Source organism: Vanessa atalanta, chromosome 7 (genome assembly GCF_905147765.1).
Source record: "Vanessa atalanta chromosome 7, ilVanAtal1.2, whole genome shotgun sequence".
Taxonomy (NCBI): Eukaryota; Metazoa; Arthropoda; class Insecta; order Lepidoptera; family Nymphalidae; genus Vanessa; species Vanessa atalanta.
The window spans coordinates 8,998,245-9,013,683 of NC_061877.1; the positions used below are offsets into that span (position 1 = coordinate 8,998,245).

A 15,439-nucleotide genomic window follows, 5' to 3' on the forward strand; every position below is an offset into this window, starting at 1 on the left:
AAATCAATTTAATGGATGACACCTGTTACATTCCAGATCACATATTTATTTTAGGTGACAGGTTTTCGTTTAAAAATAAATATTGTTTAAATGTTGCCTCTTGTATAAATTTTATTTTAATGTAATTGCCGAAATTAGTTTTAACATATTTTATATCTTTAAATTATCTATTTGTAACGGGTCTTTCTACAAATTAATTTAATTTAATTATCGCTTCTTTTTTGAATGTCTAACAGTAAATAAAGGGAAGATGTTCATTAAATTATGTCAGTATGTCCTTCTCTCTCGATAAGGATACTTACAATAATTTTTCATTGAAGCATTTTAATATTTTACAATCGTGTTCTAAAATATTATTTAAAATAAGAATATGAAATAATTCAAACAATTATTATCAATGTATATAATTAATCAATAGATGCAGTGTATTTGGAAGGGCGTAATAAATACGTATTTGTATGTAATATTAAGGATATTGAAATATTATAAGCATTCATGAATACACTTTTGGGAACAATATTTGTATAATTGATACATAAATATTATATTCGTTTCTATATGTATATCTAATCCTTCAGTAATTTTTATATTATATGTTCTTGTACGTAATATAAATGTTTTATGCATTTCTGTTGATGATTTGGATTAATATTATTGGAGCAATAACAGTTAATACTTTCAAAGTGAGTTAGGACTGTATTCGACTATTTATAAGTTCAGATTTTGTTCCCACTGTGTATGCTTACATTTTAAGAAGTTGCTCAACACGTGCCAATACGGTAACATCAACGAATTGTGATCCACACTAGCAGCTTGAGATGGCTTTATTTTGGTTTGATATTAATATATAGTATAAAATGTGGTCATGTTTCAATTTATTTTAGTTAAAATTATAACATATTTATATAAAAAATGTATTTCTTTATAGTTGATGATTGATTGGCGTAATGTTTTTTTTTTTTTATATTTTTTAAATGGAACCGTACTCGAATATACTTATATTTTTTTCAAATTTTATTAATGAACTGTTTTAATTTTATAAAAAGGGATCTGTAAAAAAATATTAAAATACATATGGAATGCCGATTTCAATAAATATTTTTAAAATTTTGCACTGAAGCGGTGTATTAATAAATTGATAGAAATAATTTTCAAAACGTTAGAATATATCATTAATAGATCGATGCGATAACCAATTTTCGCATTGGCATAGGATCGCTGGGGGATGAAATGGCTTGATCTTTAAGTTGTTGTGTTTTATGATATCAATATTTCTTACATATGCTTTCTTCCTTGCGTCTCCGTCTTTATTTTTTATTAATTAATATTTGTTAAAACTAAATACACTTTTTTTTTAAATCATTAATGCTATTTTGATTGTGTTGATTTATTAGAAGCATAATGCATAAGATAGATGACACAAAGACTACAGTATATAATTTTTCTTTTTCTGTTAATTCTAATATAAAGTTTAATTTCCCTAAAGTTTACAAGTACGCCATTTTGTCCCATCTTGTCATAAAATTACCTGACGTTATTATCTACTGCCTAAGTTGTTGAAATTGATATTAACTTTATAAGTAGTACTAATACGTTTGGACCGAGAGTGAGAACGCATCATAAATATATAATCGTGATTTAATGATATTCAATAACGACTATATTCATATTTTCTACTCATCATATTAAAACTATACTTTTTTTTAGAAGATCTCATAGTCAGGTATGTGTCAGTGCGTTCTCGCTGTCTTGTTCTAGTTAATTTATTGTAAATTGATTGTAAGTTTATAATATACTACGAAATTATTATAAAATTGAAAAGTAAAATCAAGTTTTTAATGAACATAGTTTAGTAGTATTTTATAAACATATTATTTTTAATATTTTAACATATGTGATACAAGAGAGTGTAGGGTAGATATATTTAAATAAATTATCTTTACTTATAATTATACAGAACTTTTATTTATTTAAAAAAAAATATTCTAGAATTAATTATCGATGCCTAATATAAATTACTAACGTGGTAATGTTTAACAAATATTGACACAAGTGTCTCACCGCCCGTGGATACTTTGTGTAAATTGTCGTCATTTATTTTCTTTGTAGTAACTGATGCGTATGAAGACTAATTTCTTGCAATAATTCACGAGTAACAGTTGTGTCTATTAAGTAAAATTAACTATGAAATTGTCTGGAATTATTTTCACTTTTCTGTACATACAAGTAAGTAATTTTTACGTTTAATGTCATTTATAATGCTAGGGTTACCACATTTTAAAATATAAAATTATTTCAGGTTTCTTCATCACTCCTTGGTGATTTTCGAAACGCGATGTTTAACGTTGAACGCGGTTTTGGTAAATTATTAACGGATGTCGTTACCGACGTAAAGGATACGATTCATTGTACCATATCAGCAGTCGAGCAAGTTTTGGTGTTAAACGGACTTTTGGACAAAACTTCTAGTTACAGTTACAGTTGTAGCGGTGTAAGTAAACCAACCGAACCAATACCCTCGCCATCTAAAATGCGGGATCAAAGAAGCTTGCTTGATGATTTTCAACCGTCGAAACATTCCAATCATGGCTTAGACTATCTTAACTCGCCAAGGCACATTTCTATGGAATTAGGAAAGTCTATCGCCAACGTTAATAAAACAATAAACGATATTCTAGGTCACCACAAAACCAATAGTAATTTAAAACTTATATCTAGAACGATGAAAGAAGAAACTAACCGTCTAACTGAAATAAGTAAAATACTTAAGCGAGAATTGGAAAACATATCGAGTAACATCAAACTTGAGATACGAAAATTACTTTTTGATCGACAAGAATCTCATTTTGAATCGGTTTGGGATGAAATTAAAACATTACACGACATTCAACAGAGAAGCATAAATGAAACAGAGATTGGTGAAATACGTCATATTTTAGATAAGGTAGTGAATAAACTGGATTTAAAATCCGATAATCAACAACAACTCGGCAGCTACGATTTAAAAGAAATAAGAAAAACACTGGAAAAATATTCTGATGGTCAGGATAAAAAAATACAAAAAGATAATGCCGATCATTCAAGACTACAAGATCTATCAATTGAAACACCTACTACAAAATTACCGCTAAAATCTTTTAAAGATGTTGCCAAGAAAATATTTGATCAAAAGAAAAACACTAAAATAAATCCGTCGCATTCAAAGGAATCTATATTTAATTTAAATATGCATTCATTCGAACATTTTACACCGTTTTCGACAACAGATAATATTAGTAAGAAAACGATAGATGATGCTAAGAAAATTATTGAAGACAGTCAACGTACCGATAAAATATTAAATAATATTTTTAATGAAAAGCGAGCAGCCTCAAGTGTCTTTAGCAGTCAAGAACACAATCTATTTGATTTTAGCAGCAGTTGAATTAAAATGGCCTGGAACTGTATTTCAGTTTTACACGATTCTTTAAATAACATATGTGACAAAAAGTGACATTTATTACTCGTATGTGATATTAAATTTGATTTATAATAATAAGTAGCTTCATATATAAGATAATGTTTTAATATTGAAACATGTTATCGTTTGTTTTATTTAAGTATATAGTTTATTATTGTATTTAATAATGGAACAAGTATTAACTAATCCATATATTTGAATCTAAATTGTTAAATTGTTTCCGTTCGAAATAAATAAATTGTATAAAGATTAAACCAGGTCACACTCTTTAGTAAATTAAATGTTGAGAGTTTAAATGACGATTTGAAAGCGCATACAATCTCGTGCATATCTAAATGTAATATTTTTGAATTTTGTTGGAACGAAGTTCTTTTTACGCGGTTTACAGTATGTACAGTGAACTGACAGAAATCGTTACGTACGAAAAAAACGTTGTCTCCAGGCGACCTTTTCCTCTCTCTTTTTCTCTGTCTGTCTCTTTTTGGTAGCTTTATATATCACTATTTAAGCAATTTTTTTGTTATTGTTTTAATTCACGCGATTTTTAAATAACTTTTAATTCTTGTCATTTAATTATTTTCAAACGTTTTTAATTTAATTCTTTGTATCTGTTATTGAATATATGATATAGAGTGAAAACAACTTCGTTCCAACCTACACTACACAACTACTGTTTGACCGAATTTTACAATAACCCTTCTCAAAGACTAAGCCAGCTGTACAGAAGATGAGGACAGTAAACCTACAGAACGAGGTTAGGATCAGTACCATTGGTTTTACGTTGTAAGAATTACATAATAAGTCAAACAAAATACCGCATTTCGTATATAAAGTACACGAGCGAGCAAGCGTATATGGCGCTCACCCGTCGCACTCTTACAAAATCATACGATAATCTGAGACGTTCATTGGTTTAAAAACCTAATATTTTTATTTGTAATTCAATGCCAAAAATATTTTTAAGTTTAATGTACAACTTTTAATTGGCTGAATGTTACTTTTATCGTGTTCATATTGTATTCGTTTTTATTGGTAGAAATGTAAGCGTTTTTTTAGACAAAAAATTGTAAATATTTAGTTTAAATATTTTTATTGGTTAATTCTATTTTAAGTTTTTGTATATATACTGACACATTTTTAAATAAATTCATTTCGAACCGACATGTAAGTAAGTGTTATTTTATTATCATGAAGAGCTACAAGTAAGCTAGAGACTAGTACCTCTACAACTTACTTAATTAAGAGAATTTGTCTCCGTAACCTAACTTCTTTTTAACTATTATTGACCCAAATTGGGATATTAACTTTAACTTCGACTTTGGGATCTACAGTTTCGTTAAGCCATTTTTACCCATCTACACCCGGGTGAGAATATAAATATCAGACATCTCTCTAGTCTAAGTGTAAATCACGTAGTTTTTACCAGGTAAGAAATAAATACAGCCACATATCTTATAACGGTTTTATTAACAATATAAATAGATAAATTACAAATTTACTTTTCTACAATTGAGCTGCGCTACTCTACTGCGAGCAGTCCAATGTGCTTATTATAATTTACTCTAGATATACGATGTCAATTTTCATTTCCAATGTGGGCCTATATGTAGGTATACTATACACCCCCATACATATATGTACATACATAGGAATCGACTCTTGGATGCGTTCACTTAAATATAAATCATTAAATACAATATATAATTTCAAAGTTATTATTAATTTACGTTTTTTTTATATTCGAAAATGCAAATGTAATCGAGTCGATTAAATAAATGATTTACATTAAAATTATAAAACAATCTTTTGGATATAATTTTATATTATTTCCCATACGCACTGTATATTCACGTAATAATAAAATATACACTTACAAAATGTAAATCATTATCGTCGTACGACTTACATAAAAAACAAAAGTCTTTAAACATCGAGTTTTTATTCGATTTTATTTTTGTACATAATTTTAAATTTAGTGATCATTTTTAGTTATATATTTTTTTTTAATTTTTCAATTCCTTTTCGAAATATGGCCTTTTTATGCCAAAATAATACTAAAATTAATTACACTAAATTTTAATATAATTACATATGTATTTATTAAAAATAAAAAAGATAACCTTGAATTGTCTTATGACTTGTTCCTTGATAGTGAGGACTCACAACAGTGCAACATTTTAATTGTAATCTAGACACTCGTTGACAAAATTGAGCAATTATCACCTAAATAAAATCTTTATATTGTACTTATTATCATAAGGATATTTCTTAATTAAAGTGAAAAAAAAAATAAGTAAAAATCTAATGTCATATAAATAACTGGTACAAATATTCATAATTGAATTCGAATATATTATGATAATTGATCATTTCATAAAATAAAAGCTAATTAATATTCCTGTTTTATAAGTGTGATTTTTTGACTTCATATTTCTCTTATAAGTAATAAAATCGATATATTTAAGTTTTCAATGTACATGTTCTATTCTACGACAAAGATAGTAAGTTGATACTGCAGAAGAGTTGAAGACATTACGTACTCAATGCAATATTATATAACAGTAAAGGTATAACACGTATTTTCTTAATCTAGACGATAAGCATTAAGAAGTGAATATAAAATAATAAATATATTGAGAGTGATTTGACATTTCAGGTGATGTTTAAAGATCCTAAATGTCGAAAGTGTTATGACGACTACTGCTATGATATGACCTATTTATATGTTTTTGAACACAGACAATATTCATTTGGTGGTTTTCGCTTTTTCCTTAAATATAACAATGACGTAGCTTTATTTTACGAGTACTATTTTAGCAAACAAGTATTTCAAGGACATATAATATATTCTAATAATACGCTATTATAAGCACATTGAATTCGATTTCTACAAGCTATTTACTTAAACGAGCGTCTTTAAAACATTAATCTTTCATTATTACATTAAAATTCAAATGTCTAAAAATAAAACTTGAATATTTTAATTTGAAATTTTATTTTAATGTTTTTATAAAATCAAATAGTCACTGTAAAGCCTGCTACGATATGATCGGATAGATTGTGAACAAATTAAATAACTCATTGTTTGATGCAAGGGCGTAAGTTAATTTATATAATACTACTCGACTATTAAATATGACATTATGGTACTACGGAAGTAAGATAGAAGATAGAAGAGAACTACTACACATATCCTAGAGTAAAATACGTGTCGTGGAATAGAACAAGTGCCGGGCAGGACGGGTGTGCGTTAAGGTCCGTTGCTGCGGTGACCGTCAACGTTTATGACTGTAATTTGTTTGCTGTGCAAGCAAACCGTTTGAGTATTTTACTTTTACGTTTAACCTAAACATGTATAACTTTACGAAATACACAATAAAAAGGAAAAATAAATAACTTACTCAATGACATTGAGCACGATACGCTGATGTCTATCAACAATAGGCACGTAGGTATAGTTTATACCATCAAATATTATTCCATCTTATTACAAACAAATTACAGTATAAGATCATTTGTAGCGACTGGATTCCATTACGAAGGCGGCGGACACCGGACTAAGGACGATGTGGCGATTTGATTGAAGTGCTTATCTATTGGTACCCGGTCATCGTAGAGTGTGGGCGCCTGCAGGATGATGCCAGCCGTACCGACTAGGACGGCCAGTGTGAATATCCATAGGAATAAACGATCAAGCACCATAGCCACGTATTTCCAATCTTCTTTAACCTGAAATTCGAGTTTATTTTTTTCGAATGCTTATGATGCTGTGCTCGGTAATATAAAATCATAAATTTTAAATGTTTGTTGTGCAGGCTGCACACAATCCATAACGAATGGTGCTTTGCGGTTAAGAAACTTATTTTACCTTTTATTTCAGGTCACCATATACACATATACAATATATATGTAATTTTATACATGTCACAATATATATTTTGTGCATATATATATATTATTTTTGCGTTTTGCAATGAATTAATAAATATCACGCTGAATTACATTGAACAAAAATGTTGTTACAATATATTTCCTAATATTAATAAAGTACAGTCAGCTTTTGATAAATAAATAACCTAAACGTATTCCACAGTTTTTGGTTCGTAGTCGGTATAGATATTGTATCCATTCATAACAACAAACCTTAATTACATTTTGTGACACACAATACGTGACAAAAATGTACCGTGTTTTATTACATGTTTGCAACAACATTTCATATTGTATCTATATGTTTTTATTTGATAAAATGTACAAACTGGCTAATGGATCACCGCCCATAGATATTGGCCTTGTTAGAAAAATTAACCATATAGTTTCCAATGTTGGTGGCGCATTGGCGATGTAAGGAATGGTCAATATTTCTTACAGCGCCATTGTCTATGGACGGTACTGACCACTTACAATGAGGTGGCCCATATGCTCGTCCGCCAACATATGCCATAAAAAAATCCCATTCGAGTTTACTTTCCACGAGGTTATGTCCCTCGCAGTTGTTGCACTGGCTTACTCAATACCCGGCAAACCGCAACAGAACAATACTAAGTATGATGTTTGGCGGTAGAATATGTAATGAGTGGGTGGTACCTACCCGACGGATTTGCACAAAGTCCTAGTAAGTGATAAGTTGTAATTTGTTAAATATCTATATAGAAAGATAGATATAAGGTCCATGTTATAAATGTTCTGATTCAAACGTCTTTTAATATAGTAATAATTCGACTATAGAAGTTTTTATAATTTTTGACGAGAGTCGTAGTAATGGCAATTTGCCAATTCTTATATGATTTTAAAAGTTACTGCAGGTGCGGTTCGGCTGAGCTGGCTCCATCTCTATATTGGAGATAGGCGATATATAACTACTACTGAATTTATAAATAATAGACATTTGACTTCGCAGGATAGGATCGAGAATCTTCCCTCCGGTACGAAAAGTCTAAAGCATAATTATAGACACCCAAAACAGCTTATGTCCGCTTTGTGCGCTTTTTGATTAAGGCAAAAACTCCCAACGCTAGAGAAATGAAGTATATCAAACATTTATAGTTTATTTTGATGCAAACGACGTATCTTACCGGGCTTTGTTAATGTTAATTCAATTTGATTTGGGCTATAGCAAATCTTGATGCAATTTGGCTCAAGCAGTTAAGAATCTACGTGATAACTTTTTATTGGAGACTGGCAGCGCTCCAAAATCATGTATTATGCAACTATATAATTCACATTGGATACATTCGACCATTAACAATATACTATAAATAGGTGTACCGTACTTCTTCTTTTACTGGTCAGAGCTTCATGCGAGTCCATATAGGTAGGTATCACTTATTATTTATTCTTCTCCGAAATACTTTTTAATACTATTTAGGTTTGGACGGTGACTGAGGGAGTGTTATTACAACTAACGAGATATAACAACTGCTTATTCTGGTGGCGAATTGACGATGGAAGAAATCGTTATCATCAGGATTTGCTGGTTGACTTCTATAAATTGTATAGTAAAATATATATAATGCAGACATTTTTTTAAAATTTTTTTTTTTAATTCAAGATATATTAGATTTTTCTTCTATTGTTGGACATTTAAACAACTATTTGTGTGTATACATTGTCAATATGCTGACGAAAGAAATATTTAAAGAACTGAAAAAAAATCTACTGTTTTAATATTATAATGTCAACAAGAGTACTCGTACCTTAGTCGAGTCTTCAAGCATCCTCGTGTGCTCAGCGATGAAACGAACGCAAAAGCATGTTCGATGCACCTCTGGGGGGCAGGCCGAGTGACTGAAGCCGGGCGGCGGTTCGGGCACGGGGCTCAGCGCCTCCTCCTCGGGCGCGGCCAGCGCGCCGCCCTCGCTGGAGCCATGCACCACGCAGCTACCTCCGAAACGATTGCTTTCACCCAATCTGCAATACATCTTTCAGTTATTATTGATCATCCCTGCTGTATTACTACATGTGATGGATGAACATTGTATAATTTACTGGCCACATATTCTAGCAACAGATATATATTTTTACAAATAAGATAATTTACCCTCGTTTACAACCATCTAGTTGGTTTTTCGAATTGTACCTGCGAGCTTTTTCGAATATGCTTAATAATAAAATAACATACAGGCTTTTTATTATATTGTATATATCAATGTTAAAGAAGTAAATGTCAAGAAAATGTTATTAAATTAGAAATACATTTGTTGTACGTTCGGTGTCAATAAATAATTCTCGAATAATAATCTACGTCGCCGCGAGAAGCCTTATCAGAATATAGATTCATAATAGTCTTTGTTTTGTAATATTTACAGTTTAAAAATAGAATTTCAATACAGAGGTACCGATATTATTATGACTATTATTTTCATGTTTATTTCGAGTGTAAATAAGCAAATCATCGTCGTATCATAGAAGAGAAAAAAGGAGAAATATGTGCTAGAAATGTCAACATCATAACACAACATTTTTTTTAGTTTGAAAATTGGGATTAACAAAGTGCCGCTTAAAGCCTAAAGGCGATTATAAGTATTAAATAGAGGAAGTGACGTTCGCTTAAAAAGTGACAGGCTAAAACTTTTCAGAATATTAAGAGGGCTAAAGATTCATTAGCGTTTATTAAAATAGACGACAGAAGACTGGAGCGTTTCGCTTGGCGAAAGAGAAAAACGGATAAAGCAAAAGATAATCATCATCCATTTTATCGAAAACCTGATATTTTCCTGCCGTTCATTATCTCATCTTTTCTTTTTCTAGTTTAAGAGTATAATAATAGAGTAACGGTATTATGTACTTTTTCCGATAAAGCAATTAATCAACTCGGTCAGCCATTCCCCGAAGGACAATTTCTTATTGGTTTATATTGCGAGCTTTTGTTTTGATTTTTCTCGCATTAACTTTTCTCATAACATTCGGTGTGTGGGAAGGGCTTACTTTCAACATAATAAACGAACATAAAAACTTACATCTAAAATGAATCGGGTGTTAATTTTATATAACTGAAAATATTTTTCATATTCATACTGACCCTGATTGCACATAAGTCGTGTGTGTGAGGTCCTCCTTGCTGGGCGTGCGAGTGAGGGGGCGTGTTGGTGCGGCGGGTGGCGGCCACGCACCGGGAGCGCAGCAGTCGTCATCTGCGGCCGCCAGCCGGTACGGATACAGCGGCCGAGCTGCACCGCCGCAGCGTACTACTACTCCGCATGTCGTGAAGCGCGATCTGTACAAATATATATGTAAGAACACACTTATTGTATATTTTCAAATATGGGATCACCCATCTTCAATAGTATAAATTGTCCAAAAAGAGTTTCATTAGAAATATTCTACCGTTATTTATTAAAACTAAGTATATAGAAAAATATATAATTGTAGTAAGATATGATAGTTAGAATATGTAGCTAGCAATTTAACTAAACCAATCTCAGTAATATATACTACGAGTATACATATTGAGTCTAATAGGGGGAAAACTTTGATTATTATTGTACAAATAGGTCTCTAGGGGAAAAGTTATATTCGGCTATTTTTAACCGACATCAAAAAGGAGGAGATTCTGTTATCTTATTTTCATATTGTTTTAAGTATGCTCGGATGTTATTCCGATATGTGTAGGCGGATTTACAGGAAAAGGCTTGAAGAGTTTCGAGACAGACGGAACTTTCAATAAATGCTATTTTATTGTTATCTACGTGCTATTGAAGTCAGTTTGGTTTGAGTAAAAAACTTTTATTATATTATCTCTTCTTGAATATTTTCTTGTGTTTAAAACCATTAAAATTTATTTAGGTCAGCATTTAACAAGTTAAAATTAAGCTGTAAAGTGACTCTTTTAGATTATATATGCACGTTTTAAGACATTTAAATACTAAATATATTACAATAATAAAATGTTTACGAAGGTTTCTGCTGAATGTTTAAAGAGGCCAAACCGTATTCAAAGCTCCGTCAGAAAGCCATTTACGTAACGATCTGTGGCCGCAGTGGAAACCGACTCGTCTATTGTATCTCTCGTCATAATAATAGACCAAATCCTAAATTGAATTACAATCGCCATTTATTAGAAGTCCAAACTTATTTTTTTATATGCGCTTCTCCAATATTTTGTATGCTTTATTTACGCATCACTTCCGAAAAAAAATGCTTGATAAAAACGAAGTGTTAAGTTACTGATATTGTATCTGTATTGCTCTCTTTCTTGAATCTTATAATCCGATGAGATGGCAATTCGACACAACTGGAGAAACAAGGCTGGCTTGCGTACATTGCCGTCTCGTAAGCGTAACAGCGCCTGCTGCCTCCATTTGGGTTGCTGTTGATGCTGATAATATGTTGGCAATGAAACCAATAACTTTTTTTTGGTGATTTCAAATCAAATCAAAATATACTTTATTCAAGTAGGCTTTTACAAGCACTTTTGAATCGTCATTTAACAAACTATATAAAGTAAAGCTACCACCGATTCGGAATTCTACCGAGAAGAACCGGCAAGAAACTCAGTAGTTACTCTGTTTTTTTTGAATTTAAGTCCCTACTTTTTTAGACTTCGGAATTTGGCAACATATAAGTTAATCATTACCCGACGAGTCAAATATGTAACGTATTAAAGGTGTAATAAATAATTAATAAATTCTTGATATACATACAATCGAAGATTAAGCAGCTAAATTAAAATAAAGATATTCTGTATATTTTAAGAATCTATTTTATAAAAAACTTGTCAAAGCGGAGTGGTTTTAAAAAGCGAATGTCTATGTAGGTTATGTTGAAGCCTAAACTTTTAGTGTACAAAAACGCTGACAATAGCTTGGGAAGATGATGCATCGTTGGGTTCTTTTAATACTTTTTTATGAAATATAGTAAAGTAACTTTAGTGACTGATATACCAAACTTTCTCAAACGTCTTAAACTAAATATGATTAAAATTAAGCTTAAATTTTTAATTAAATCGTTTTAACGGTACCGATTCTCTTCTACATAGGCGCCTGAAATAAATTGTGAGGGTTTTAGTTTTTTTTATTTACAAACAAAAACACAACAATTGACTTTTATATCTTAATTTTAACGTTATTTATATTATTTTATTTTGTGTTATACTCTTATATTTTACTTTTTTTAATCTTTAACGAATAATATAAAATCAGTATATTGTAGTGGCCAGCTTAAAATGCTCCAGATCCCGAAGTGTTGGGTTCAAGCCCCAGTTCGAGTCGATGGGTTTTTCTTGCCAATAAGTTTTCAGATATAGCCTTGAGTTTTGAAGTTTACAGTGTATAGCCTCGCAAGTCCTGAACCCTATCCGGTCGTGTCGGATTGTCATTTGATGTTATTATGTGAGTGTGGAAATATAGAGTATATCAATGTACACACTTTTATACCATAAAATTAGCTGAGCAATTGTCTTATCTTGTGTTGAGACTTTAGCCCGGTGTCGCGGAAATGATTCAATGGTTTAAAAAGTCGTAAATTAGCAATACTAAATTATAAGTTTTCGATGTCACCGTGTGTCATTCAGAATAGCTACTAAAACACGAATAACATTTTTAATGAAAAATGAATGTCTTTATCTGTAATGCATGTTGATCACTGGGTTCTCAGATCGTGATTGTGATAAATTATGATCTCAGATTGTGATACATTTCTTGGACAAAAAAAGGTTGTATATAAGATGTAAACATATATAGCAAGCGTCCAGAAGCGCTCCATTTCAAGCTTTCATCACTAGTGTAGCCATTCTCCGCTTTTTTCAGATCGCCATTGTTGTCGGGCACTTACTATAACTTAAACTAAATACAACGTCACTCATTTTGTCTTACTTACTTACACTGTCGGTGGTCCATGTCAGTTCTACTCTTTCGAAAATAGATAATGTCTTATTTATCTGTGACAGGGTAAATATTAAACAATTGCTTATAAAAGTGCTCCACTTTAATCCACGGATAGAGGCTGATGATGAGAATGGAATACGTATTGAGGCCAGCACTCGATGAGTTAATAGATTGAAGGAACTGAGAATGTAATGGGCGAAATAGGACGTGCGGTGCGATGCACTTCTACTGAATACAGCCACCTATAAATACGTATAACTCTTGAGAATTGACCGACTATTACACGGACTTGAGTTACAAAAAAAGGAAATAATATGGAATTGTATTTATGAAAAATTAAGATTGTGAATTTTATCATAGTTTTATATAGTAAGATATCTAAAGTGAAAGCATTTAAAGATAGGATCGTTGAACTTTGACCGGCGAAACGTGAAAGCTGCTCCAAGCCGAATTTAATTCACATACCTGAAAATTGTGTTAACCCAGCTGGCTTAAGCTTATTACTGTTAAGATGTAGAAGTTTCCCGGTGCGGCGATAAATATTTAAGTTCACCGTACTCCAGTCGCCAGTAACTTGTAATTAACTTGTAGCTGTTAATTTTGTTATTAGATTTAGATACAAATAACTTAATATTTCGTATACGTATTTCGTATCGTATTTGTATTTGAACAATGTGCCATAGTATTATAACAATATTAAACATCAACTTAAATTTTACTCAAAAATAAATATTGATTCATGTTTTTCATAAATTACTATTATTATATAATAACTACTAAAATATTAAAAAAAAATCCCAGCTTATCGATATTATCGTGAAAAAGTACGACACTACTCGACTTGACATCACATGTCATCGTTGATTAATATGTAATAGGGAATTGCTTTACATTAGATTATAATGGATTTATCACGTGTTAAACAAAACTATTACAAAATTACTCTACTAAAAAATCGTAGAAAAATAAAAATATAGGCTTGCGTGAACTAAAATAATTTATGTAATAAAAATTATAATTATTCATTATATTTCATTTTATGATAGTAGGTACATTAGATGCCTAATGTAATCATATATTATATGTATTATACAACCAATCATTCGTATATACATATATAAAATATATAATAAAAAGAGTAAATGACTGTATTTAAAGATATTTTAATTGACATAGTCAGGTAAGGAATGAATCATCTTACGAAGAAGATTTTGTAAAAAAAAAAATAATCAAAAATAGGGTAATACTAAATTCTTAATGATGGTTAAATATATCGATTTAACTTAATTTTGTATAAAATTGAATATTATATTATCTATTGATACTATCGAATGATTATGTTCTGTGGAAAAAGTTGTCTACCAAGAATTAAAAGAAAAAACATCCGTTTCCATTATGTCTTGGACCTAATCCTGTTTTTATTTATTTTATACGACTTTTTAATATTATTCAAAAGGACATACAAGTGAATCTCGGTCTGAAATTTACGACATCATTCATAATAATTATTACAAAAAATACTTTAGATATGTATTTGTAAATTGCTTCAAAAGGATATATATCTGGATATATATATTTTGGATTTTCTTAGTTTTCGTATATATTCTGAACGTCAATAGCACTTATGTACACGCAACTAATAACAACATAACATAGTATTTGTAACAAATTCTAACAGAGCGTTTCATGGTCACCATGACACGATCTTTCATCTCTGTTATCAAATTCAAATCATATAAAAACTATTTTCTTATTCTGCTGCTTTTACACATCGAAAGTAGAACTTTGTACAGCCTACGATTTTTATTGCCCGACCGTCTTTTGAAAAATTGTCCACTCAGTTTCGAAAGCACAATGACGTTTTGTTCAACGATAGATTCGATCAAACGGGACAAAAGAATTGGATCGACCGAGGGCACTTTGCTGTTCTTAAAGTGAAAGGTTATCTTACCTCGTTGTGTCGAACTTATACTGTGGTCGTTTCATAAACAGTAGCCGTGGTAGGATGTGTATGAAAACGCGTTTCACCCACGGAGCCATTCTGTGGGTCTGTGGCGATCGGAAATGGACGTTTAGTACCACAACTGTGACGCATATGCTGTAACAAAATTATGTGATTAACTTTTGTTGTTTGCTTATTGTATACGTTTGGTGA

General features: G+C 30.8%; 2 protein-coding genes across 2 annotated transcripts in view; one reads left to right on the forward strand and one right to left on the reverse strand.

Moving 5' to 3' along the window:
- Positions 1–1,033: 1,033 nt before the first annotated feature.
- On the forward strand, positions 1,034–4,497 carry LOC125065404. Its single transcript, XM_047672976.1, has 2 exons — positions 1,034–2,226; positions 2,300–4,497. Exons 1-2 carry the CDS (start codon positions 2,185–2,187, stop codon positions 3,422–3,424), a joined length of 1,167 nt encoding a protein of 388 aa, XP_047528932.1. The 5' UTR covers positions 1,034–2,184; the 3' UTR covers positions 3,425–4,497.
- A 1,370-nt stretch (positions 4,498–5,867) lies between these two features.
- Positions 5,868–15,439, reverse strand: part of LOC125065510 (acetylcholine receptor subunit alpha-like) — a 53,493-nt gene continuing 43,921 nt past the window's right edge. Inside the window, exons 7-10 of the mRNA XM_047673179.1 lie at positions 15,236–15,382; positions 10,482–10,676; positions 9,157–9,370; positions 5,868–7,189 (exon numbers count right to left, since the gene is read on the reverse strand). Of these exons, the coding sequence (XP_047529135.1) occupies positions 6,995–7,189; positions 9,157–9,370; positions 10,482–10,676; positions 15,236–15,382 (751 nt within the window). The 3' untranslated portion in view covers positions 5,868–6,994. The remainder of the gene's footprint in view (positions 7,190–9,156; positions 9,371–10,481; positions 10,677–15,235; positions 15,383–15,439) is intronic.

Coding starts and splice junctions, on each gene's coding strand:
- LOC125065404 (XM_047672976.1), top strand. CDS start 2,185: ATGAAATTGTCTGGAATTATTTTCACTTTTCTGTACATACAA. Junction 2,227..2,299: donor TCACTTTTCTGTACATACAA/GTAAGTAATTTT, acceptor AAATTATTTCAG/GTTTCTTCATCACTCCTTGG.